This window comes from Lethenteron reissneri, chromosome 56 (genome assembly GCF_015708825.2).
Source record: "Lethenteron reissneri isolate LAM-NWPU_2019-01 chromosome 56, ASM1570882v1, whole genome shotgun sequence".
Lineage (NCBI taxonomy): Eukaryota > Metazoa > Chordata > Hyperoartia > Petromyzontiformes > Petromyzontidae > Lethenteron > Lethenteron reissneri.
The window spans coordinates 2,350,251-2,378,129 of record NC_083834.1 but is presented as its reverse complement, the minus strand read 5'-3'; the positions used below and the strand labels follow the sequence as shown (position 1 = coordinate 2,378,129).

At 51.0% G+C, this 27,879-nt stretch overlaps 1 protein-coding gene across 4 annotated transcripts in view; it reads right to left on the bottom strand.

The window, feature by feature from the left end:
* Positions 1-27,277, bottom strand: part of LOC133356966 (alpha-N-acetylneuraminide alpha-2,8-sialyltransferase-like) — a 40,435-nt gene extending 13,158 nt beyond the window's left edge. The window contains exons 1-5 of one of the 4 annotated variants that reach the window (XM_061574691.1): positions 27,115-27,277; positions 14,449-14,529; positions 11,822-11,864; positions 11,083-11,138; positions 30-107 (exon numbers count right to left, since the gene is read on the bottom strand). In XM_061574691.1, the coding sequence (XP_061430675.1) occupies positions 30-107; positions 11,083-11,138; positions 11,822-11,864; positions 14,449-14,529; positions 27,115-27,248 (392 nt within the window). In that variant the 5' untranslated portion in view covers positions 27,249-27,277. The remainder of the gene's footprint in view (positions 1-29; positions 108-11,082; positions 11,139-11,821; positions 11,865-14,448; positions 14,530-27,114) is intronic. The other 3 variants (XM_061574692.1, XM_061574693.1, XM_061574694.1) reach the window with 3 other exon arrangements.
* Between the last annotated feature and the right edge of the window lie 602 nt (positions 27,278-27,879).

The following is a 27,879-nucleotide window of genomic DNA, read 5'->3' as shown; positions in this document are numbered from 1 at the left end:
GTCCGGATGTTGAACCGATGTGTTCTCACGTCTGTGGCGGAGGGTCATTGGCGATGCTCATCAAGGTTTGCTGGCACTGAGGGCTCAGTTTGACTTTCATCTTCGGTCTGGGAAAAGACGAAACGACGGAGATGGGTTTAACACGTGGTAGGTTTTCGCGACCAAATATCATCCATAATACAGGTTTGTTGGGTTAGGTCGCAGTAAAAACAGGGTGCTTCAAAAAAATGTTAACTACTTCAGAGAATTTACAACAATACTGCAAGAAACGTGCCTCCGGGGCCCCTCTGGAGACCACCTGGAGAAGATTCCAGGCATGCGTTGACAACGATGGTGAACAAGTTGGAGACTCGTTGACTTTTTAAGGCTATTTACACACATTTGTTATTATGTTACAGTGTATTATCTGCTTTTTTACATTAAAAACGATAGTCCTATATAAGTGTTAAGACATTTTTGAAGCACCCTGTTTTTAAAAGTGTCGTTTAACCCGCCACCACCCAACACAATTAGTAAGGGTTTGTTACGTTAACAAAACATGGCAATTCCTTACTATTGCAGAGACACACAAAGTGGTCTCTACGCTGTTGCGCCAGCCACTGCTGAGCGCCGGGAGCCACCATTGGAGGACTGGCGGTCACGTGACCGGGAGCGGGGAGCTCCAGTCGGGATACAGGAGAGGGCGTGGCCGAGGGCGGCGAGAGGCGGCGGCCAGGGGATAAAACGGGGGAGCGCCGAGGGGACTGGGGGCTCGTTTGGGGATCCACTGAAGAGGACTCTGCTCTTCGCTACCGCTCCTCATCGTCATGTAGGTTTAGTCGGGGAAACGTGGGTCTGGAGTAAGTGTGCTACCGACCCAGTGATAGCTAACTCACACACACATAGTGAACAGTCTAGGACAATATAGCCACACTTAATAATAGAGCCCAGTGATCAGTGAATTGTTTATTTAACGCGTTGCCTCGACAAATATAGTGTGTGCGCCTCAGTACTTACACACACTACAGTAGTATCTCACACCGGTGTGTTGGAGAGCAAAGCCACAACCAGAGATTGGTTACAGATCTGGCATCAATCACTGGGCTCACTCCACCCGCCTGCCGACGATCGCCAATAAATGAAAGACAAAGATCCCCCATCGAGAGACCCACATAGAGACTCATAGACCCACACAAAGCCCACAGTGACCCACACAGAAACCCACATAGAGACCCATAGGCTCACACAGATGGGCGCAACCACACACACACGCAACAGCAACAACTGCCATTCGCCACTAAGTGGCGGTGATGTCACCACAACGCTTGTGCCAGGCTATGTGCACGCTGAGGCCACATGAAGTGTCGAACGCCCGCTGTCAGGCAGTCACGCGGCAGACCCAGGTGCCACGGGTCGAGTGACTGGGATGACTGGTTGATGCACTACTTGTGCCCCCTACTGCGCCAACTTGCACCTGTGGTGATTGTTACATTGGGGAAACGAAACGTCATGTCTCGGACCGTGTTCCCGAGCACAAGGCAGATCTGAAACACGGCAGAACTCATACCTCCGCCGTGGCTGACCATTGCTATAACTGCTGTGGGCTCTCATGATATTGTTATTTTCCGAGATCAAGGTGCTCTGCAAACCTTCGGGCTACTATCAAAGATTTGTTCATGAAGCCATCCAGATATATAAACAGACATAACTTCAACCGGGAAGATGGATACAGATTGAGCAATCATTGGAACGATGTTATTAACCAGGTAAAACCATAACTGCTTTTGGCCTGCCTTCATATCCACATCTCCAGTTTCCTAACCCTCCCACTCTCAGCCCGCGCCCACTTCCCCGCCGCACCCCATCCCGGCATTGTTTGCCGTGCTTGTGTCCTCCACTCCCCCTACCCCACACTCCCACCCTCCCTGTCTCTCCTCCCTGGCTCCTAACCCTCCCACTCCTAGTCCCGTCCACTTCCCCTCCCCACCCCGGCATTTAATTGCCGTGCTTGTATCTAACTTGTAGCCTCCACTCCCCCTACCCCACATCCTCACCCTCCCTGTCTCTCCTCCCTGGCTCCTCCCCCCTTCTCTTGCCTAATTGGCCTCTTGTTGCAGCAGCCCTTTTGCCCACTTCAGCAATTGTTTCTTGCTGTGGTTGTCTCACCTGATGACGGACGCTTGTGTTGCGCCCGAAACATCGTGATTTATTTATTTATACCTACGTGACTTTACCGCAAGAACCAAAGAGTATGTGCCAACTTGCTGTGCTTTAGCCACCCGCACTCCGCTCGTTGTTGTGAGCATCGCTCCTCCCCCCTCCGTTGTTGTTGGAGGGCGACTGCCTCTAACTGCTCAGTAGTGTCCTTCACGAGACTCCTCCACAGAGGCCGATCTTGACACCGCTGGTACCAGTCATCGCCAAGTCCACTCAGCTCCACATCCTCCTATAACACATCACTCCATCTCTTCTCTAGATCGTGCCGCGCCCGTTTAGCCCCCTCGATCCGGCTGAACAAAAGGTGTTTAGGCATAAGGTGGCTGGGCATGCGGGCTACATGACTTAGCCAACTCAGAAGCTCACTGATGGGACTTTGCCCAGATCTTTCAAGGATAGGTGAGCTCCTCACACAATCCAACCTGGTTAAACCGAGGATGGATCATAGGTAGGCCAGCCTAAATGTTTCTAACTGGTGAAGATGTTCCGTTAGGGGGGTCCATGTTTTTCGTAAGCGTAGAGCTGGGAGGGAATGACCGTGGCCGAGAAGACCTGAAGCTTCGTGCGGAGCGACAGACCAGGTAGCTTCCACACAGCGTTACACAACCGATGAAAGGATAATGTTGCTCGATTGATTCGGAGTGAGACCTCTGCTCTTAAACCGGAGCCGGTCATGAGCACACTGCTCAGGTATGGGAATCTCTCCACTCTCTCCCCAACTGCCCTATCACCAATTGGGAGTTGTGGGGGTGGAGTGTCTGATGGTACAAAATGTCCAGGCAGGTGCTTCGTCTTAGTGAGCAGCAATTACCAGATCATCGGCATACTTAACATGATTGAGCAATCGAGAGCCATCCCTTGACCGCACCCGGGCATCGATCAGCCTCCCATTGTATCTTTACCTGATGGAAATTCCTTCGGTACAGCTATTGAAATCTTGACGAACTACGTGGTCGAAATATATGTTAAATATCATGGGACCTCCTTTGCCAGTGTAATGTGAGGATATTTCCGGGTTGCTGACAGATCACAACTCGTTACGATGATTGGCTCTGCCGGTCCTGGCCCATAGCCAATGGGGGGAAGTCTAGGGGCGTGGCCCTGACGTAATGGGAAGGTGACATCTGTAAGTAGAGGATTGGTTCTGCTGGCTTTAGCCACAGCCAATGAGGGGACGAGTCAGGGGCGTGGTCCCGGGAACATACGATGGAGTCTAGAAGATTCCATAGAGGTTAACCAGGATTGGTGGAAAGGTACCACGTGACCCGGGTATTAAATAGGGGTAGAGACGAACAACACGTGGTCAGATCTGGAACGAACGGAGGGTGAGGCCACGCTGGAGCGGAGTCCAGGCTGCCACGTGGTCCAGGCTGCCACGTGGCCGCGCGTGTCTCTCTCCCTCTCACGCTGTCTGTCAGCAGCATGAAGGAGTAAGATAGGGAGTGTTGTGAACGAAAGACAAATAAAGACCGGATTCCAGAAGTCGCTTCCACGACCTTTATTACACCAGTACCAAAATATAAGAACAGGTTTTTCCCATTTTTCTGGCAACATAACAGGTGTTAAGTTGTTAAAACACCAAACTGAAACCTCTTTACAAGGAATCATGTCCGCATTAACCACAATACGTATGGTCAGAATGCAAACAAAAAACATACTCTGATAATAGTATTGATAATAGCATTGGGCATTGTCTTTGAAACTGATTGGTCCACACCAGTGACAGCTTTCTTTTGAGGCTCGTCTCAAGCAGTGTTAGACCAGAGGAAGCCAAAAGGCGTACAGCTCAAAGACACCGTTTGAGACGAGGCTCAAAAGAAAGATGTCTCTGGTGTGGACCAATCAGTTTCAAGTACAATGCATATTTATCAGAGTATGTTCGAGCATTCGAACATTCCACGTGGCCATCCGTAGTGGCTTTTTGTTGTTTCTGGAGGAGCCCCGAGGGTAAGGATTCAGTCTCCTGGACTCCGCCAAATGGGGTTTGGCCAGGAGACGTCATAGACGCCTGTCCCACAGGGGCCTCCGGCACAAGCTTAATAAATGTTTTGCATCATACTTTAGTGGTAGTTAATTGAAGGTGGAGGGGTTACCAGCCCCTCGCACTGGTCCAGAGCCCCCATTTGGCTGCTGTGGTAGGGTACAAACGCCATGAGGGGAATGGTCAATCTAAATTGGCCCTCCCACCACGTCACTGCCCACCACAGCGTTGCCGTCCGGCACCACGAGGAGGTAGGGGGTTGTTTTAGCCAGACACACACGCAGACACACACGCACACAGACACACACAAACAGACACACACACAGACACACCGCTTTTGTTTCCAGCTCGTGAAGTTGGGGCTTGGCGCCATACACGTCTAAATGTCCACAACCACTGAACCGGTTTACGACAACATAAAAACAAAACACAAAACCCCCCGTATAGCCGGCAACAGATTGTTGGGGCAAGTGCTGTTAGCGAGCACCTAGGAAGGCCGGCACAGAACACGAGGGGGTGGGTGACCAGCAACCACGCCCGACCGCTTTTGTCTCCCCTAGTGACGATGTTTACACACAGCACCAGGTAGTAATTTGAGACCGAGTCGACCTAGGGGAGGCCCAGTGCCAGTTCACATAATCATCACCGGTTTTTGGGAATCGAACTCGGGTGGCCGGAGTTCGCAGCGCAGTGCTCTAACCGCTACACTACCGCTCCCAATCGAACCGGTTTCCAACACCACAGCAATGGAAACCCCTTATCAGTGTCATTACCTTATTGCAGACCAATTCAGATCGTATTGGCCACCCCGTGCCCCCTTATAAACCTCACCGTTCATCCTACAATATCCCATCACGAGGGAGAAACAGAAACGAATAGATACATTATTACAAACAAATTTTTCCCGTATTGAAACGGTTGTATGCCGTATGGACGTGATAACACAATTTCCGTGGACAAGAATACAGGTTAAACCATATGACTTAACAGGTATGTGATGCTTTTGATGATTGGTGGTGGTGTTGGTGACGATGATGTTTGTGTTGATGCGTAAATGGAACATACAGAGGAGGAGGAGGAAGGGGAGGAGGGGAGGATTCACGACTCCCGCTCCTGCTCGTCACGCGATCCTCTGCCTCGTCATGATCAATCACCTCTCCGTGTGAGGTCACGCCTGTTTCTCGCCATCAGCGTCAGGCGTGTGCAGAGGAAACGATTCGTAGAGTCACACAGAGACCCGTAGACTCGCTCGCACAGAGACCCGAAGACTCGCTCGCATAGAGTACCCGTAGACTCGCTCCTCGCTCACATAGAGACCCGTAGATTCGCTCGCACAGACACCTATAGACTCGCTCGCGCAGAGACCCGTAGATTAACTCACACAGAGACCCATAGAGTTGCTCGCACAAAGACCGGTAGACTGACTCGTACAGAGACCCACAGACTCGCTCGCACAGAGACCCATAGACTTGCTCGCACAGAGTCCCATAAGCTCGCTCGCAAAGAGACCCGTAGACTCACTCACACAGAGACCCATAAATTCTCTCACATAGAGACCCGTAGACTCACTCACACAGAGACCCGTAGACTTGCTCGCACAGAGACCCGTAGGCTCACTCACACAGAGACCCGGAGACTCACTAGCATAGAGACCCGTAGACTCACTCGCACAGAGACCCATAGACTCACTCGCACAGAGACCCGTAGACTCACTCGCACAGAGATCCGTAGACTCACTCGCACAGAGACCCGTAGACTCACTCACACAGAGACCCGGAGACTCACTAGCATAGAGACCTGTAGACTCGCTCGCAGAGATACCCTTAGGCTTGCATAGAGACCCATAGACTTTGAGATCTACAGATTCACACTCGCTCACATAGAAATCCATAGATTAAAACTGAGAACCATAGACTAATAGAGACCCGTAGACTCACATAGAGACCCAAAGACTCACATTGATACCCATACATCCACACTGAGACCCATAGACTCACAGAGACCCATAGACTCACAAAGAAACCCATAGACTCACATAGAGATCCATAGACTCAGAGATCTATAAATTCTCACAGAGGCCCATAGACTCCCACAAAGACAGATAACCGAAGTGGGCTTATCATTACGCAGGCATTGATAATCTAAACGCACGTTTCTAAATGTGGAGGGAAAACCCATAGAAAAATCCACGCGACCACGGGGAGAGAGAAAGAGAGACACGCAAACTCCAAATATACAGCAGTAAGCGTCAGGGTCGGGATCGAGCCCACGACCTCCGTATACCAAGCGAGGTAGTTAACATCTCATAGTCACCGCGGCACCCCCCGAACCTTGCCTCGAGGGAGAGGGGGGGAATCTCTAATCATCATCACGGTGGCTAGAAGATGTTAACTACCTCGCCTGGTGCACAGGAGGTCGTGGGCTCGATCCCAACCCTGATGCCTGCTGCTGTATATTTGGAGTTTGCGTGTCTCTCTCTCTCATCATCATCACGGTGGCTAGGAGATGTTAACTACCTCGCCTGGTGCACAGGATGTCGTGGGCTCGATCCCAACCCTGATGCATGCTTGCTGTATATTTGGAGTTGGCGTGTCTCTCTCTCTCTGTACCCGTGATCGCGTGGGATTTGTTCTCCAGGTCCTTCGTTTTATTTTTTCCACTTCCGCATTCAGAATGAACATCACGCGTTTAGAGTATTTGGCTGCTATAAATGTGCACATCATGATGATGTTGATAAGCCGCGTTGTTGAGTCATCATTTGTGAAAGCCAGGTCGCGGCTAAGAGAAAAGCTACACAGCTCTCCAAAGTGTATCTATAAAAGTGCGACATATCAGCTCAGTGGGGCATTTACGTGGGACAATGAAAATGGTAAAAGCTACAGGTGGGGTGTGGAGGGGGGTTTAAAACTAACGTAAAGCCACTGACGCAACCATCACCCACAACCCATCCACCACCCACCTACCAATCGACCCACCTACCAACCCACTCACCACCCACCCACCAATCCACCCACCCATCACCCACCACCCACCCACCACCCACCTACCACCCACCACCTACCACCCACCCAACAACTTACCCACCCACCCACCACCCACCAATCATCTACCACCCACCACCCAACTACCACCCACCCACCAACCCACCCATCTACCACCCACCACCACCCACCACCACCCACCACCACCCACCCACCCATAAACCGACCAAACAACCCACCCACTTACCAACCGACCCACCACCGACCCACCCACCAACTCTCCCACCACCCACCCATGATGAGAGACACTCAAACTCCAAATATAGCAGACGCCAGGGTCGGGATCGAATCCACGACCTCCTGCATACCAGGCAAGGGAGTTAACATCTCCTAGCCACCGTGGATTGAGGAAATGGTGAGAGTTACCCACGTGTTTAACCCCACCGCGGCGACGCGACCTGTCGATTGCAAATGAACTGGTGGTGATGGAATTCGTGAACACTGCTGGGTGGACTGAGTTGGAGGCTGCGGCGGAGGTGGTGGTGAAGATTTAACCAGCTTGGAATGCTCCTTCAGTTGGGTTGGCGAATTGGGTCCTGGGTCTTGTCCCAAGGTCTAGGTGTGTCTCTCCCGCTCAGGGAAATTCATAAATGGCCATGTCGGAGACATGAAGCTAGCATAGCTGAGATCTTGAGGGTTTGAGCTCTGGGTCTGGGTGTCTCTCTCTCATACACGATTCATAATGGCCATGTCGGAGACTCTGAACCAGCACAGCTGATATCATGGGAGTTGAACCCAGGGTCTGGGTGTCTCTCCTTCTCTCTCTCTCACACACAAACAGGGGGTTTATGATGGGCGTGTGGGAGACACCAGTAATTAAATTCGGAATTTTAAAAGTACTCCCGTAAAACGTCGCTGGCGCGCGCGTGTATGTGTGGTGTGTGTGTGCATGTGTTGAGGAAGTACTGAATGCGATCCAGAGTCTAAAACCAGAAAAGGCACCGGGCAGAGATGATCTCCCAAGCGAAATGCTGAGAGGAGGGTGGCGTTTGTGCACAGACTGCCCTACATGACGTCATAACAACAGTCTGAACCACTGGACGGGTTCTGCAGGACTGGAAGGATGCCCTGGTGGTCCCCCTCTTTAAGAAGGGGGACCGCACAGACTGTAACAGCTACAGAGGCATCTCACTCTTCAGTGTACCGGAAAAGGTCCTGGCAAGGATTATTCAACATCGCCTTGCTAGGCACGCTGAGGAGAGGCTTGCGGAGCCCCAATGCGGTTTCAGGAAAAGCCGGTCCTGCACAGATGCCATATTTTCTGTCCGTCTGCCACAGCAGAGGTGTCGGGAATTCCAACAAGACCTACAGCTTTGCTTTATTGACCTGGACAAGGCCTATGATACCATCAGTAGGCCTGGGCTCTGGGTTGTTCTTTGTGCTTCCGGAGTCCCTGACTCTCTGCTCACGATCATTAAGGACCTTCATGATGGTGAGCGGGCCCGGGTAAAACTACGTGGCCGGGAGTCAGAGCCATTCCCTGTACACCTTGGGGTGCGACAGGGATGTCCTCTGGCTCCCACATTATTTAACATCTATTTTGACCACGTAGTTCGTGAAGCCTTCAATAGCTGTACCGGGGGATTTTCCATTTGGTACAGATATAATGGGAGGCTGATCGATGCCCGGGTGCGGTCAAGGGATGGTTCCCTATTGGTCAACTACGTTATGTATTTTTTTCGTTCATGAGGCGATCCACATATACAAACACAGAGACAATTTCAACCGAGAAGATGGATTCTGGCTTAGCAATCATTGGAAGGACGTAATAAACCATTTCGGATCTTAACTGATTGTGTTCACGTTAACGGTGACTTTCAGACCGCGTTCCACTCACTGGCATGGTGCAGTGTGCAGAGTAATGTATGGTGTCGTAATTGTACAGTAAACATATAGCAGTATGATACACATTAGGGTGGGTAGAATAATACATAGTGTTATATTAAAATGGATAAGGCAGCAACTGCAGCAGCAGCAGCAAGTGCAGCAGCAGCAGCAAGTGCAGCAGCAGCAAGTGCAGCAGCAGCAGCAACTGCAGCAGCAGCAGCAACTGCAGCAGCAGCAGAAACTGCAGCAGCAGCAGCAACTACTGCAGCAGCAGTAACTACAGCTCCCTTTGATGCTGTTAATCCTGCATAATGCACATGCATATGCAGTACTAATTACATTCCTGCATTTCCCATAAATATGCTAAATTCCTGTTGATATGCAAATTCCTTTGTCAATGCGCCCAGCTTATATATATGCTCCAAGCCCGTGTGCTGTTTCATTCAGACTCTGTCGCCTCGACGGACCTGGTTTTCACCTGAGGACGGCTGCTTGCGTTGTGGCCGAAACGTCGTGAGAATTGTTTTATTATGTTTTATTTTTATTATTTTATTACTTCCCTTCTACGTGACTTTACCGAAAGAACCAAGAAGATACGTTATGTATGCCGATGATTTGGTAATAGCTGCTCATTCAGAGGAGGAGTTGGAGACGCTGCTGCTGAAACTGGAGATTGCCACTAAGAGGTGGGGCCTTACCATGAGCTGCACCAAAACTAAGCACCTGCCTGGGTATTTTGTACCATTGGATACTCGACGCCTACAACTCCCAAACGGTGATGGAGCAGTTGTGAAAAAAGTGGACAGTTTCACCTACCTGGGCTGTGTGCTCATGACCGGCTCCGGTTTAACATCAGAGGTCTCACTCCGAATCAGTCGAGCGGCAATATATTTTCATTGGTTGCGTAACGCTGTGTGGAAACTACCTGGTCTGTCGCTCCGCAAGAAGCTTCAGGTCTTCTCGGCCACGGTCATCCCCCCCCCCCCCCCCCGGTCTATGCTTGCGAAACGTGGATCCCCCTAATGGAGCATCTTCGCCAGTTAGAAACATTTAGGCTGGCCTGCCTACGATCCATTCTGGGTTTATCCAGGCTGGATTGTGTGAGGAGCTTACAAATCCTTGAAAAATCTAGGCAAAGTCCCATCGGTGAGCTCCTCCGGCAGGCAAGGCTGCGTTGGCTGGGTCACATAGCCCACATACCCAGCCACCGCATGCCTAAACAGCTTTTGTTCGGCTGGATAAAAGGGGCTAAACGGGCGCGGAACGGGCTAGAGAAGAGATGGAGTTATGTGGTACAGGAGGACGTGGAGCTGAGTGGACTTGGCGATGACTGGTACCAGCGGTGTCAAGATCAGCCTCCGTGGAGGAGGCTCGTGAAGGACGCTATTGGGCAGTTGGAGGCAGTCGCCCTCCAACAACAAGAGGGCGGAGGAGCGACGCTCACAACAACGAGCAGAACGCCGGGTGGCTAAAGCACAGCAAGTTGGCACAGTAGGGGGCACAGGTGGTGCATCAGCCAGCCATCTCGGTCATCTCAGTCAGTCGACCTGTGGCACCTGGGTCTGCCCCATGACCTCCTGCCAGCGGGCGTTCGACACTTCACGTGGCCTCAAGGTGCACATGGCCTGGCACAAGCGTCGTGGTGACGTCACCGTCACTTTGTGGTGAATGGCGGTTGTTGTTGTGCATGTGTGCGTGTGTGTGTGTCTGTGTGTGGGGAGCGGTAGTGTAGTGGTTAGCACGCTGCGCTACGAACCTGGAAACCCAAGTTCGATTCCCGCTCACGGCCAACCCTGGTGACGATTATCTGAACCGGTACTGGGCCTCCCCTGGGTCGACTTAACCGGAAATGAGTACCTGGTGCGGTGTGTAAAAACATCGCCACTGGGGAGACAAAGGCGGCCGGGCGTGGTGCTGGCCCACCTCACCCCCTCGTGTACCGTTCCGCCCTTCATAGGTTCTCGCTAACACCACTTGCCCCAAGAGTCCGTTGCAGGCTACACGGGTGGATCTTTGTCTTTTGCTCTGTGGACTCACCCAGCGCTCGGCTGCTCACCATCGACCGCCGTCGCTTCGCCTCGCCTCCTCTCCTGCTGCGAGGCGAGAAACACACGGGGCACTGGGGTCAGCTGCTGAGTGCGGCGGTCGTGGGATTACACAGTCGTCGCCGTCGTCATCATCAACCAGCCAGAGTCAATCCACTGCTAGATTGAGACCTCCTGCCCGAGCCTCCTTCACCTCCCTCATCATCAACCAGCCAGGGTCAATCGATTGTTGGATTGAGGCCTCCTGCCCAAGCTTCCTTCACCCTCATCATCAAACAGCCGGGTGTCAATCCATTTCCTTAAAACTGCATATCCTTTAATTAAATTTTCACTTAAAGCTTTCGTGACTTCAGGGATTCATATTCTTTGGTTCTTTCGGTAAAGCACACTCACTCGCTCACTCACTCGCTCGCACACTCACATACTCACTCACGTGCCCACTCACTCGCTCGGACACTCACACGCTCACTCACTCGCTCGCACACTGACACGCTCACTCACTCGCTCGCACACTCACTTACTTGCTCGAACCCTCACATGCTCACTCACTCGTTCAGGCACTCACACGCTCACTCACTCGCACACTCAATCACTCGCTCGCACACTAACACGCTCACTCACTCACGAACTCACGCACTCTCTAACTCGCTCACTGACTCATGTACGTGGCCACGTGATTGATGAATCGCAAAACTTGTGGGAAGTGGCTGGGGGTTTGGGAGTGGACGTACCTGGTGGTGCTGGAAGACGTCACGTGGCATGTTGGACATCGCTCTGCAATGACAAAGCAAACCAGAGCTTCGTTAGTCCCCCTGAGCGGCGTTCGTCCCCCCAAAGCAGCAGCACCCGATGAAGGCCGGCAAACTGTGGCACACGAAGGGGTTCGATCCCAACCCCAGACGCCTGCTGCTGTATATTTGGAGTCTGCGTGTCTCTCGCTCATCATAATCATCACGGTGGCTAGGAGATGTTAACTACCTCGCCTGGTATACAGGAGGTCGTGGGTTACGATCCCGACCCTGACGCCTGCTGCTGTATATTTGGAGTTTGCGTGTCTCTCTCGCTCATCATCATCATCACGGTGGCTAGGAGATGTTAACTACCTCGCCTGGTATACAGGAGGTCGTGGATTCGATCCCGACCCTGACGCCTGCTGCTGTATATTTCTAGTCTGCGTGTCTCTCTCTCATCATCATCATCACGGTGGCTATGAGATGTTAACTACCTCGCCTGGTATACAGGAGGTCTTGGGATCGATCACGACCCTGACGCCTTCTGCTGTATATTTGTAGTCTGCGTGTCTCTCTCTCATCATCATCATCACGGTGGCTAGGAGATGTTAACTACATCGCCTGGTGTACAGGAGGTCATGGGATCGATCACGACCCTGACGCCTGCTGCTGTATATTTGGAGTTTGCGTGTCTCTCTCTCTCTCTGTCCCCGTGGTCGCGTGGATTTTTCTCCTGGTTCCTCCCGGGTTTTTCCCCTCCAACATTTAGAATCAACGTCACGTGTTTAGCAAATATTTGGCAGCCGCTATGAATTTCGACACGGCGATGACGACGATGTTAACAAGCTCAGTTTCGTTGGAGATGTCATTCGTTGATAGCCAAGGTCGCTTCTGAAACAAAAGGAGCAATGGAGCCCCTCGGTAGCGAGGCCCTTACACTCTGGTGCATGAATAAACACATTCCTGCGGAGGGAGCTGGTAAGAACGTTGGATTGCTCGGTCAATGGCCAGAGTCAACGGCGGCGTGGTGTATTCCGCAAATATGCCCGACTGTGAGGGCGGGCACAAGCCGACGTGAGTAGGTTAAACGTTGAGTTTTATAAGGTCACCACGGGGTGACCAGCCCCTCCCACCCAGCCCCACCCCTCCCACCCCCCACCCAGCCCCACCCTCCTCACCCAGCCCCTCCCCACCCTCCCCACCCAGCCCCTCCCCACCCTCCCACCCTCCCCTCCCCACCCAGCCCCACCCTCCCCACCCAGCCCCTCCCTGCACGACGGACACAATAATCCCCTGTGGGCTGGTGTAACTAGGAGGTTCCTACCAGTAAACAGTTTTTCTTTCTAAACCAACGGGGAGGAGAACGGCGCCATCCATGATCCTCTTGGACCGGCACTGCCCAGAATTCGGGAGCGAAGCCACCGTCCCAACTCTCGTCGATTCACCGATTGATGGTCCACCACTGGCTCCATTCATTCATTTACTCACTCCAGTCGCTCGCTCCATTCATTCACTCCAGCCACTTGCTGCAGTCATTCACTACAGCTGCTCGTTCACTCGCTCTGTTCTTTCACTCCATTCGCTCGCTCCAATGATTCACTCCAGTGACTCCCTCGCTCGCTCCATTCATTCACTCAATTCACTCGCTCGCTCCATACATTCACTCCAGTCACTCGCTCGCTCCATTCATTCACTCCAGTGACTCGCTTGCTCCATTCATTAAGGGGGGGGGGGGCGATAGAACCTCCGGGACCCCGCGAGACAGCCCCAGGATTGGTTGCGGGGCTACAGACCGGCATAGGGGAAATAGCCGGCCATGTGACCCATTTACGTGGGGAGGTAACCCAAGCCCGCGAGCAGGTGACCCAAGTAGACGACAAGGTGACCCAAGTACGCGGGCATATGACCAAGCTGCAGTCTACAGTGGAGACCATCCAGTCCGAGGTGGGGGGACTACGCTCCACGGTAGGGGGACTAGCCGGGCGGGTGTTCCAACTAGAGGCAGAGTTTGGGCAGATGCGTTTCGGGGGGGGGGGCGGGAGGTGGACTGGGCAGGGGGCCTCCTACGGAGCCACCACCCATCCCCGGGTGTGTTACCTGTGCGACCGTTAGTTGCATCTCGTGAGAGACTATCCCCAGATCACCCGTGCTAGACACGCGCCAGGGTTAAATGCCAACGCCCCTTAGAGAATGGACCAACTAGGGTTGCAATCGACGCGGTCCCAACACAAATAGACGATAATAAAAATGGTGAGCGAGTGACCTCCACGCAGATGCCGACAACAACACCCAAGGACGCGGTGACTGTGGGCGACTGGCTGCGAGAGCTGGTGGCGAATATCATGGGGGATACGTCACTGGTGGAAGGGCAGGTAAACGGGCGACGTACCCGGATTCTGTTAGACACGGGGGCAGTAGCCTCGCTCATGAGCGCCGTACACTTCAACATGGTCGGGGTTGACGTGGGCGGCCTACAGGCCCCGGACCGCGCGCTGCACACTGCAAGCGGAGCTGGGATGGGACTGCTGGGGAGGGTCACCCTGGAGGTCCGTCTCGGGCACATGGTGTGTGACCAAGAATTCTACGTGTCGAGTGTGTTGTGCCGTGAGTGTATTGCAGGTACCGACCTCCTGGAAAAGTTGGGGCTCAACATACAGCCCCGCCAGCGATGCGCCACCATGGAAGGCAGCAGGGAGCAGATTCCGTTCCTGGGACAAGAAACAATTCACTCCCGCTTCACACCCGTGGCCGCTACCCTGGTGTTGGCCGTCACCATCGGGCCTCTCGAAGAGATGCTGGTGCCGGTGGCAACACCCTCCACCGACCCCGCACACCGACCATCGGGTGAGGTAATGCTGACTCCTCACCCGGAGTTGGCGACACGGTATGGGGTTGTGGGGTCAGCCACGCTAGTAAATGCAGACAGGGGCCGACTGTTTATGCGGATATTTAACCCCCACAGTACCCCGGCAATGCTGCGATGGCGCACCACGGTAGCCACCATACAACCCCTGCACGCACGCCACTCTAACAACTCGGTGTTTGCCCTCTGGGCTGAGGACCGCTGCCGCCCCGAGGACAACCAGGACATGGCCTGGCGAGTCGGTCTGACTCCCAGGGCAGAGGTCGTCCCCCTGTTTTACGCGCTACATGTACCCTGGGCAGATTTACCCAAGGTGGAGGCCGATCAGCTGCGCGGGTTATTGTGGGAGTACGCCGACGTGTTCATTGAGCACGATTCGGATGTGCGCCGGACAGACCTCGTTAAGCACCAAATTGACACAGGTGCCGCCCGACTCATTGAACTCCCCGCATACCGAGTGGGCGCACCTGAACAGGCCCAGATTAAAGAGGCAGTCGTGGATATGCTCCGTGATGACATAATCCAGCCATCAGTGAGCCCCTGGTCTGCCCCGGTTGTACTGGTGACGAAAAAGGATGGGTCGACCCGGTTTTGTGTTGATTTTCGAAAGTTGAACGCAGTTACCCTCGGCGACACCTTCCCCATTCCCGGCATCGATGACACTTTTGGCAGCCTCGCAGGGGCGCGGTATTTGTCCACCCTCGATCTAGCGTCCGGGTACTGGCAGGGGGAGATGGCGGAGGAGGATCGGCCAAAGACCGCATTTACCACCCCGATGGGACTGTTCGAGTTCCGAGTACTCCTGTTCCGACTCACTAACGCGCCTGTGACCTTCCAGCTGTTGATGGAGTTGGTGATGCGGGGCTTGCAATGGGAACAGTGCCTAATTTACCTGGATGACGTGATAGTGTTCAGTAGGTCCTTGTCTGAGCACTGGTCCAGGTTACAGGAGGTGTTCCAGCGACTACGAGCAGCCCATCTCAAGCTCAAGCCGCGAAAGTGTCATATTGCGCAGCGCGAGGTTGGGTACGTCGGACACCGCGTCAGCGAGGCAGGGGTGCGCACTGACCCGGAAAAAGTACGCACTGTAGTGGAATGGCAACGGCCGAGGAACCTGACGGAAATCAGGTCATTTTTGGGGCTAGCCACTTATTATCTTCGATTTGTGAAGAGATTCAGCGAGATTGCACGCCCCCTCATCCAACTCACTCCCCTAAGAACCCCTATCAGTGGACGGAGGCCTGCCAGATGGCCTTCACCACCCTCAAGGACCACCTCACCCATACCCTCACCCTGGCTTTCCCTGACTTTTCCACCGATTATATTTTGGACACCGACACCTGCAGTAATGGGCTGAGAGCAGTTTTGTCACAGGTGCAGGATGGGACGGAGCGGGTCATCGCATACGGCAGCCAGAGCCTGAGCGGGGCCGAACTGAATTATTGCATGACCCGTCAGGAACTGTATGCCGTGATTTTCGCGTGAAAGCAGTTCCGGCCGTATTTGTACATCACCACGATACACACATCTACGGGACAAACATCGTTCCTAATGATGTTTGGTCATGAGTCTCGCCTACCAGCAGAACTGTTGTTCGGCGTTCCCCCGCCGCAACCGGAGGAAGGGCGCCAGCCCGTGGAGCACCTGATGGGGACCCTGCGAGCGGCCTACCAACAGGGGGAGGCCGCACATCAGCGGCAAGAGCAGGGCGCCCGGCCCCGTGTGGAGCCCCCCTTTACCTCGGCGGGCTCTAAGGTGTGGCTGCACACCCCGCGGATAGGGGCTGGACAGGTGGGGAAGCTGACCACCTACTGGCGCGGACCCTGGACCATGGTGTGTCAGATCTCCCCTTGGACGGTGCTGATCCAGGGCGGGGAGAGGGGCTGAGAGATGGTGGTCAATGTCCGCCGATTAAAACCATGGAGGGCAGCCCCGGCCAGAGAGACCCCCGCCGTACGGGTACCCCGAAACCCCGGGATTCCCGCGCCCCCCATACCCCCATACCCCCACACCCGAGGGCTTTGCACCGTATATGGGCCCCGTGTGTATGAGGAGAGCGTAGGTGTGGTGTGAGTACGTGCGTACGTGTAAAACGCACGTGTATTCAATCATAAACGATCGCTGACGTTTGCGTGAGTGTTTACACAGCGCGTTTTACTCAGTGTGTCCATGTAGCGACGATAGCACTCAGCGGTGGAACGCGCAAATATTATCGTAAAATTTCAGTTACATTTCTGTTAGCCGACCCAACGGGGGGTAGGGAGGGTCGCATACATATTTATACGGCTATTTTTAGCGTGAGCCGTGGTGAGCGGGGGGGTGCGCCCACGCAGGCACGCGCGAGCACGCAGCCACCTCCGCATTAGTGGTGGTGTACGTGGGGGAGTGTGTGGTGTCACTCCAGGCGGTCGGGAGCCAGCCACTAGCCATGTCCGACAGAGAGAACGCGCGGAGGCCGATCACTTGATCGGCGGCAGCCCAGCGAGAAGGGGCGGAGGAGGAGGGGGGAGAGGAGGAGGGGGGTGTTAGCCCCCACAAGTGTGTGGGTGGGTGGATGGCTGGGAATTTTTGGTGGGTGGTGTGTGGGTGGGTGTGTGTGTGGGTGGCTATGTCGGTGGGTGTGTGGTTGGCTAGGTGTGTGTGCGGGTGGCTGGGTGTGTCGATGGGTGTGTGTGTGGGTGGCTATGTGGGTGGGTGTGTGGGTGGCTATGTGGGTGGGTGTGTGGGTGTGCGGGTGTGTGGATGTGTGAGTGTGTGGGTAGATGTGTCGGAGCTGTAGTGTTGCATTTAGAGCAGATATGGGCAAAGTACGGTCCCCGGGCTGTATACGGCCCGTGGGGCTTTTAAATCAGAACCGCCGAACTTGTCAAAATATTATTATTAAATTAAATTTTACCTTCCTCCTGTAATGCCCCCATTTCCCCATTAGATGGCGCACTTTCACCGGGAGTGTGGTGTACAGTAGAACCTCTGGTCACGACCATAATTCGTTCCATAACTTTGGTCGCAACCCGATTTGGTCGTGACTCGAACCTAATTTCCCCATTGGATGGAATGTAAATATGATTAATCCGTTCCAGACACCTACGAACTGCATTTAAATATTGTTTTTTTAAGATTATTAAGCACAAAAATAGCTAAGTACGCCATAGAATTCAGTGTAATAGTAATCTAAATGTCAGTATCATGTCGTCCAGCAGACATCCAGCAGACATTCAGCTACATGAACGCCAACAAAGCCCGTCACCGATCAAAGTTAACGGATCAGCACCTCAGATCTATCCTGAGAATTGCCACAACCAAAATAACTGCAGACTTGGATGCACTGGCAAAAATGGGAGATCAACAACACTGTTCCCACTGAAACTGAAAGTGTTATGTGTTGCTGCAGCGAGGTTGGAGCCAAATCTCCGATACACAGTCTGCGTGGCTGCTCTAACCTGTTAATGTAGATAATAAAGAAGTTCAAGTGAGGTAATTGGTTTGGCGCCGGACTCAGATGTTTTCATGATGTTTGATCAGTCACGTTACGACATGTTTTTGTAGTGTTTATGTTTGTGCAATTTGTTAAATTGCCTTGCAAATAAATGCTTTGCTACCTGTTAAAGGCCAAATCCTTTCATGTAATGATTTTTACATGTCATTTATATTAGTTCACACAAACACTCCATCCACCTGTTCCTGGCCCGGCCCCTCTGTCAAATTTTAGGACCCATTGTGGCCCGCGAGTCAAAAAGTTTGCCCACCCCTGATTTAGAGCATTGCGCTACGAACCCGGCGACCCGAATTCGATTCCCGCTCATGGCCAACACCAGTGACGATAACACTGGTCTACAATTTTTTAGACGTCGTCTGCTTCAGAGATGAAATGTGCTGTTTAGTATGGATTTTGATATGCTGAATTCAAATATAACAATTAAAACTCGGGGAGGCCCAGGACCGGTTCAGTTAATTATCTGAACCGATCCTGGCCCCCCTCCCCTAGGTCGACTCAGCCTCAAATGAGTACCTGGTGCGTTGTGTAAACATCGCCACTGCTGGCCACCTGCCCCCTCGTGCACCATTCCGGCCTTCATAGGTGCTCGCTAACAGCACTTGCCCCTACAGTCTGTTAAGGCTATACGGGGAATCTTTGTCTTTGTGGCCCGGGCCGAGTTGTCGCGCACTTCACCTTGGCTGACGATGGTTCCCCGTGGTTGACCGGAGCCGTGACTTTGGTTCTTATCTGCGGATGTTACAGCCGTCATAAACATCGCACTACCCCTCGGAACCCCCTCCCTCCCTCCCCTCCCCACCCCCCACAACGGACGTTAGAGTTGTCACAGGACGTTCCGCAAGAGTGATAAAAGTTAAGACGAAGTGGTTATCACAAGTTGAGGTGTAATAGCTCGAGTCACGGCCTATGAGATAGAGCTCTATTTGAAGTCCGATTAACGCATTGTAAAAGTAAGAGTAGTTATAATCATAGTATGATTAGGAATTGTATTAGTTGGAATCGTAGTAGGATTAGGAATTGTAGCAATATGAATTGTAGTAGTAGGAATTATAGTAGTCAGAATTGTATTAGTAGGAATCGTAGTAGGATTAGGAATTGTATTAGTGGGAATCGTAGTAGGATTAGGAATTGTAGCAGTATGAATTGTAGTAATAGCAATTGTTGTAGTAAGAATTGTATTCGTAGGAATCGTAGTAGTATGAATCATAGTAGTAGGAATTGTATTAGTAGGAATCGTAGTAGGATTATGAATTGTAGTAGTAGGAATTGTTGTAGTAGGAATTTAACCTTATGGCGGGACCCCGGGGTCCCGAATAAACGGAAGTCAAAATCTTAACTAATTAATTAATTGCTGTATTTGTTTTTGGCGACTCCGTCCCACCGCCCACATAAAAGCCGTGGCCCACCTGGCGCGGATCATTCTGTTGTCATGTCGTCCTAGCGCAGCAAAGACGAATGCGTGAAAGAAACAAAACTTTGAAACTTTGATTAGCGAATCGTGTAGAGCTCGTCGAGAGGAAGAGATTGTGGTATGATTTGCCTTCAATAGACATGAAATGCTGTCGCAACGCAGTTTACGCGAGAGCAGGGGGCTTATGGGACCACGGGGTATCGCTATAAGGTTTAATTTTAGTAGTAGGAATTGTAGTAGTAGGAATTGTAGTAGTATGAATTATAGTAGTAGGAATTGTAGTAGTAGCAATTTAACCTTATGGCGGGACCCTGGAGTCCCAAATAAACGGAAGTCAAAATCGTAATTAATTCATTTATTTTTGGCGACTCCATCCCACCGCGCACATAAAAGCCGTGGCCCACGTGGCACGGATCATTCTGTTGTCATGTCGTCCAAGCGCAGCGGGGACGAATGTGCAGAGAAATCGCGACTTTGATTAGCACATCGCATAGAGCTCGTCGAGAGGAATAGATTGCCGCATCTTTCGCCTTCAACAGACATTGAATGGCGTCGTAACGCAGTTTATGCGAGATCCGGGGGCTTATGGGACCCCGGGGTCCCGCCATGAGGTTCAATTGTCGGAGTAGGAATTCTAGTAGTAGGAAATGTAGTTGTAGGAATTGTCGTAGTGTGGTGACATCTCAGATGTCACTGTGTGGTGCCTGCCCGCGAGAGGCACGGTGTGCGATGCATTGTCATCGCGGACAACGCGTAGGGGGCTGAATGAGCGCTGGGATAGCTAGGCCTCGGCAAGGTAAGGTAATTTACCCTTTTTACCGGGTAAAAGGGTAAAGGTGTCGACATGCCAAGGGGTAAGGTAAAGGGTAGGGTAAAGGTAGCTCGGAAGAATTACCCAGTAGGGTAAAGGTAGCGTGAAGTATTACCCGGTAAATATGATACCTTGTTTACCGCTAAACGCTCCGTGGCGCAGTCCGTGGCCTCCATTGAATAAGTAATATTTTAAAAAAACTTTTTTTAAAACACGCTTTTATTAAATGTACGAGTAGTGGCAGAACTCCACGACTCCAGGAAGTGGCCCCGAAGCTTGCCATAACGTCAGGGCCGTGGTGATTTACAGCCAACGTCAGTTGAGCGTGGACAATTAGACCCAAGCTGAAACATAACATATAAAAAATAATGTTAAGAATTCTTTTTTTTAATGATAGAATATAGTATTGTCATCAGTATGACATGAGTATACCAAGTTTGCAGTCGATACCACATTAGGAAGTGGGTAAAAATTGAGTTGCAAGATTTGAGGATACAACGACGACGACAACAACGACAACAACAACGACAGCAACAACAACAAGCGTGTAAAATTGGAATCGGGAGTATTCTATATTAATAAAGCGCTCTACCCAGCATTTACCGTTAATTCGTGAATTGACTCTGGTCGCGAACCGAATTTGTCGTGAACCGAGGCACATTTTCCCATAGGGTTCAATGTAAATCCGGTTAATCCGTTCTGACCTTTTTTTTTGGTTTTTGAAGCACAAAAATATGAAACAAATTACAATACACATTAGTACTGCACAGTATAGTAATGTATGAAGAGAGAACACTAACCTTGCTTGAGATGACTTCAGTAAGCACTCAAACGGGTGAACTGTACAATACAGTAAGTACAGTATTGTACAGTACAGTAGTACAGTACAGTACTGTATGTGCTAAAAAGCACACCAAAAAGCAAAAAGTCACTGAAAGTGTTTTCACAGTACTCACAGTACTTCTTTCTGTGTCTCTTCTTCTCTCCACGATCTTCCTACAGGAAGTCACGACCATGTGACAGCCTGGAAATAGCATTAAAATGGCCGCAGCTCCTGTTCGTGAACCGAAGCGGAGTTCGTGAACTGGAGCATATTTTTATGAACTTTTCTGTTTGTGAACCGAGTTGTTCGTGAACAGAAGCGTTCGTGAACCGAGGTATCACTGTAGTTCCCTAGTAATTACCCTGTAATCGGGTAATGTGTATGGGGTAAGGGTAAAGGGTAGGGTAAAAGGTAGGCTCGTTGCTTTTTACCTTTTACCTTACCTGCTGAAGGGTAAAAGGTAGGGTAGAGCGATTGTATTGTGGTAAGGTAAAAGGTAGGGTAAAGGTAGGCTCGTTGTTTTTACCTTTTAACTTTTACCTTACCTTGCCGAGGCCTAGGGATAGCGTAGTGGCACCACGCGTGGCGTGCAGTGCTGACTCCTACAGGAGGGAGTGTGAGAGTGTCAGCCATGGGATGAGGTTACCCTCGGCCATGGCACTCTGGTTGACCCGGTAAGGCACTTGACAGGGGCCCCAGGCAGGGGCTAGGGCGCAGACATGGGCAAATTACGGCCCGTTGGGCTTTTTAAAACGGCCCGCCGAACTTGTCCAAATATTATTATTATTAAATTAAATTTTACCTTCCTCTTGTAATGCCCCCATTTCCCCATTAGATGGCGCACTTTGACTTCAGCACTGTCAGTTTATTACGTTACTGGAGGAAACTGATGCGGATCATCAGGACATGCTGTACCACTCTCGTGTCCGCTGGTTAAGTTTGGAGAAAGTGTTCCAACGAGTGTGGGAGCTGAAAGAGGACATCATCGCATTTTTGGAGTTGATGGGGAAATCTGACGAATTCCCTGAGCTAAACGACAATAACTGGCTTTATTGACTTTGCTTTTGCTGTGGACATATTTTTATACATGAATGAGCTGAATGTGAAACTGCAGGGGAAAGATCAGTTTGTTCACGACATGTATAAACATGTGAAAGCCTTCAAATTCAAGCTCACTTTGTTCTCGGGAAAAATTGCGAACAAATCTTTCGCTCATTTCCCCACACTTGCCATGCAGGAAGAGGCACCGCGAAACGCAAAAAAATACAGCAAATCACTTGAGGACCTGCACGGAGAATTCTGGCGTATGTTCTCTGATTTCGAAAATATTGAACAGTCACTTCAGCTGGTGTCCTGTCCCCTTTCACAAGACCCCGAAACAGCACCACAGGAGCTGCAGTTGGAACTGATAGATCTTCAGTCTGACTCCGTCCTAAAGGAGACGTTCAACTCTGTTAAACTGAATTACTTTTATGCTTCACTTAACAGAGCCACGTTTCCAAACCTCCGGAGGACTGCACAGAAGATACTGACTTTGTTTGGCTCGACTTATGTGTGCGAGCAGACATTCAGCGTCATGAACGCCAACAAAGCCCGTCATAGATCAAAGTTAACGGATCAGCACCTCAGATCTATCCTGAGAATTGCCACAACCAAAATAACTCCAGACTTGGATGCACTGGCAATAATGGGAGATCAACAACATTGTTCCCACTGAAACTGAAAGTGTTATGTGTTGCTGCAGCGAGGTTGGAGCCAAATCTCCGACACACAGTCTGCGTGGCTGCTCTAACCTGTTAATGTAGATAATAAAGAGTTCATGTGAGGTAATTGGTTTAGGCGCAGGCCTCAGATGTTTTCATGATGTTTGATCAGTCACGTTACGACATGTTTTTTTATTGTTCATGTTCGTGCAATTTGTTAAATTGCCTTGCAAATAAATGCTTTGCTACCTGTTAAAGGCCAAATCCTTTCATGTAATGATTTTTACATGTCATTTATATTAGTTCACACAAACACTCCATCCATCTGTTCCTGGCCCGGCCCCTCTGTCAAATTTTAGAACCCATTGTGGCCCGCGAAGGTGGTCGTGGCCAATGTAATTGTAGTATAGTAGTCACCCCCAGTCACCCCGTCAGCTGAACTCCAGTCACCCTATCAGCAACCCCCAATCACCCCATCAGCCACTTCTGGTCACCCCGTCACCACGACACTATCACGCAATCAACGTTCCCTCCCAGCGTGTGGCTCTGTACAACGACGCCGGACTTCATCGCCCTTTTGTACCCCGTCGCTAACGGCACTTGCCCTAAAAGTCTATTAAGGCTACACGGGGGATATTAGTAATTTATGTCCGTGTGTGTGCGGATGGGAGCAGTGGGGTAGTGGTTGGTGCGACTGCGCTATTAACCCCGGCGACGCGAGTTCGATTCCCGCTCACGGCCAACATCAGTGACGATTATCTGAACCGATCTTGGGCCTCCACTACGTCGACTCAGCCTCAAATGAGTACCTGGAGTGGTGTGTAAACATCGTCGCTGGGGTGACAAAAACGGCCGCCCGTGGTATTGGCCACCCACCCCCTCGTGTGCCGTTCCGGCCTTCATAGGTGCTCGCGAACAGCACTTGCCCCAACAGTCTGTTAAGGCATCATGGGACCTCCTTTGTCAGTACCAAAATATACTAATAGGGGTTTTCCCCTTTTTTCAGGCAACAAAACTGACACCTTTTGCAAGGAATCATGCTTACATTAACCACAATACTTGCAGTCAAATGCAAACAATTATCAGAGTATTGTTTTTTGTTTGCATTTGACTGCAAGTATTGTGGTTAATGTAAACATGATTCCTTGCAAAAGGTGTCAGTTTTGTTGCCAGAAAAAAGGGGAAAACCCCTATTAGTAGTCTGTTAAGGCTATAGGGAAACCTTTGTTCTGCGTGTTTGGGATGAGAGCGGCACAGGTGGTGCATCTTCCAGCCATCTCGGTGAGTCAACCCAGGGCACCCTGGCTCTGTCCCCGTGACCTCCTGCCGGCAGCGAGCCGTCGACGCCTTCCACGTGGCCGCGAGGCTGCTCCGCGGTGACGTCACCGTCGCGTGGTGGCGAATGGCGCCCGTTGGCATTGGATGGGAGCGGTGGATGCGTTGGTTGGCGCGGCGCTCCGAAACCCGCGGCGACCCGAGTTCGATTCGGCAACGCGGGTTCACCCACCCACCCCTAACCCACCCACCCCTCCCCGATGAAGGTTTGTATAGAGGCTGAACGAAGTTCGTGATAAGTCGCGGGCACGCACCGCCTTGTTGTGGACGCCCTGACACACAAGATAAAAACCCACGGGGGGAGGGGGGGGTTTGATTTTTCACGATAGTTGCTCGCGTGGTCCCACCTCCAAATCGCATCGTCCACTGAACACAGCCAATGACAGCAGCAGCAGCGGATAGCTGATGCCACAAAATGGACAGTAAAAAAATGCTGACTGATAATGTGAGGTCTGTGCGTCATCCAGAACAGGGCCGTAAGTACGACGCGGAACGATGCACCCCAGATCCACACACGCGGAGGAGGAAGGGGCATCATCACAGCGACACAACCACGCTGCTATTGGCTCCTGACGCTGTTCTCTGTGGCTTGACACCGCCTAAATGTGAAATTGCAGTCGTCAGCATCTACATCATCACCATCATCACGATGCATGGGCAGATAGCCCGTAGGTGTTCACTGCGCATGTGATTACGATTTCGCTATCGACATCAGCCGTACGATAGACTCAGAGACCACCATGAACTATCCACTGCTGGATGATGATCAACGTATCTAACCTGTGGATTGTTCTCCAATACGGGCGTTCATCTGTCTCCGTCTCTAAGTGTAACTCCAAGCCCGTATCTCTCCATGCTTTTACCATGAGCACCATCATCTATCCACTGCTCGATGAAGATCAACGTCTCTAACCTGTGCACTTGTATTGTGTTCTCCAATCCATATAGGTCCGTGTGGATTGGAGGTTCTAAAAAAATTCGTTTTCAATGTAGTATAGTGGTGTAGTGTATAGTAGTGTAATATGTAGTGTATAGTGTAATGTATAGGAGTGTAGTATAGAGTAGTGTACAGTAGTGTAGTATAGAGTAGTGTAGTATATAGTGTAGTAGTGTAGTCTGTAGTGTATAGTAGTGTAGTATGTAGTGGATAGTAGTGTAGTATATAGTGTATAGTAGTGTAACATGTAGTGTATAGTCGTGCAGTATGTAGTGTATAGTAGTGCAGTATGCAGTGTATAGTAGTGTAGTATGTAGTGTATAGTGTAGTGTAGTATGTAGTGTATAGTAGTGTATAGTAATGTTTTCACTTTAAGATGTTTTTTGTTCATGTTTTTGTTTTTTGCGGTTGCACCCGATTCAAGAGCCGAATGGCTCACAGGGCTATACCTAATAAATTAACTTGAACTTGAGCATATAGTGTATAGTAGTGTAGCATGTAGTGTATAGTAGTGTAGTATGTAGTGTATAGTAGTGCAGTATGTAGTGTATAGTAGTCTAGTATGTAGTGTATAGTAGTGTAGCATGTAGTGTATAGTCGTGCAGTATGTAGTGTATAGTAGTCTAGTATGTAGTGTATAGTAGTGTAGTATGTAGTGTATAGTAGTCTAGCATGTAGTGTATAGTAGTGTAGTATGTAGTGTATAGTAGTGTAGTATGTAGTGTATAGTAGTGTAGCATGTAGTGTATAGTCGTGCAGTATGTAGTGTATAGTAGTCTAGTATGTAGTGTATAGTCGTGCAGTATGTAGTGTATAGTAGTCTAGTATGTAGTGTATAGTAGTGTAGCATGTAGTGTATAGTCGTGTAATATGTAGTGTATAGTAGTGTGTATGTACGTATGTTGAAATTTTCGCACCGTACGTATCCAACCGTGCTAATTGGAGGTGCGTGGTGGAAGGACAACAACCTGAACACACAGAGCAGTTCTGAAGAAATTAGTTTTCAATTGAGATTTGCAAGTGCATATATGGGAATAAAGAGCGTCTCAGACGGCCGCAGAAGCGCGTCTGAAAGTGCTTTTGCGGCCGTCTGGAACGCTCTTCATCGCATCTCTCTTGACTACGATTATAACAAGAGATTTCACCCTTTCTGGCAATAATACAGGAGATAAATAAGATGCTAAAATAACCAAACAAAATCCTTCTTCAAGCAATCTTGTCTGCATTAACCACACACGTACTTGTGGTGAACATGCAATAAATAAACATGCTGCTCCGGTAGTATGTGATGCACACACCAGAGACAGCTTTCTTTAGAGCCTGGTCTAACGCAGTGAGTGGGTGAGTGAGTGGAGTAAGCTCATGACTCGTTTGCATCACACGCCGAGTAATAATCCCACCAACATCTAACTCCCACAGAGGTGGTGGACGAGGTGAGTATGGGAGAGAGAGAGAGAGGCAGAGAGTACACACTGGTATAAGCGAGGGAGCGAAGTTGTACGCATGCGTGTTGAACTTATTTCGCAACTAATTCTAGATTTGAAGCTTTCGTGACTAGGTAAAAAAATAAAAAAATAATTAATAACAATAGATGAAAATATATCAATCACCTGAAGACGGAGACTCGTGTTGTCTCCGAAACGTCATGATTTAATTGATTTATTTTCATTTATTATTATTTTATTTCGCAACTCACGAAGCCAACAGTGCTAATCGCGAAGGAGCAGGTATTCTGGTCGAACACAGGGCAGCATAGGACAGACGATTTCTGGATGAGAGGGTAACACAGGACAGAATAGTTCTGGATAAGAGCGTAACAAATGACAGGAGCGTTCTGCGTGACCGAGGGCAGTACTGGCGAATTGGTGATGGGCGAAATGTCGCGGAGTTCGCTGGATCGCTCGCTCGCTTCACCCGCATTGGAGAGTCGGAGACTTGTAGTAGACGTAGCAGATCCCCAGGGACAGGAACACGGTGAAGATGAAGAGTGCTGGAAATTGAGGAGTCGTCAGCATGGCGTCGCGCGGACGAAGTCCCCGGGGAATCATCCTCCTCCTCTCTCTTGGTGACCTCGGGAGCGTCGTCACCCCGAGTGGGTGAGTAGCGGTAGGGGGGGGGGGGAGTTGGGTGTCGCTGTGAGGTCGGAGAGACGAGTAAAGTTGTGGAGGGAGTGTGGTGGGGGTGGTGGTGGGGAGGGGAGTGGGTGGCTGAGCAGTTGCGGAGGGGGGTGGGATTGATTTGGGTGAGTGGGTGGGTGAATTGGTGGGTGAGTGGGTGGGTGCGTGGGTGGGTGGGTGAGTGGGTGGGTGGGGTGAGTGGGTGGGTGAGTGAGTGAGTAAGTGGGTGGGTGAGTGAGTGAGTGAGTGGGTGAGTGGGTGGGTGAGTGGGTGGGTGGGTGAGTGGGTGGGTGGGTGGGTGGGTGAGTGAGTGAGTGAGTGGGTGGGTGGGTGGGTGAGTGAGTGAGTTAGTGAGTGGGTGGGTGGGTGAGTGGGTGGGTGGGTGAGTGGGTGGGTGAGTGGGTGAGTGGGTGAGTGAGTGGGTGAGTGGGTGGGTGAGTGGGTGGGTGGGTGGGTGAGTGAGTGGGTGGGTGGGTGGGTGAGTGGGTGGGTGGGTCGGTGAGTGGGTGGGTGGGTGAGTGGGTGGGTGGGTGAGTGGGTGGGTGAGTGAGTGGGTGGGTGA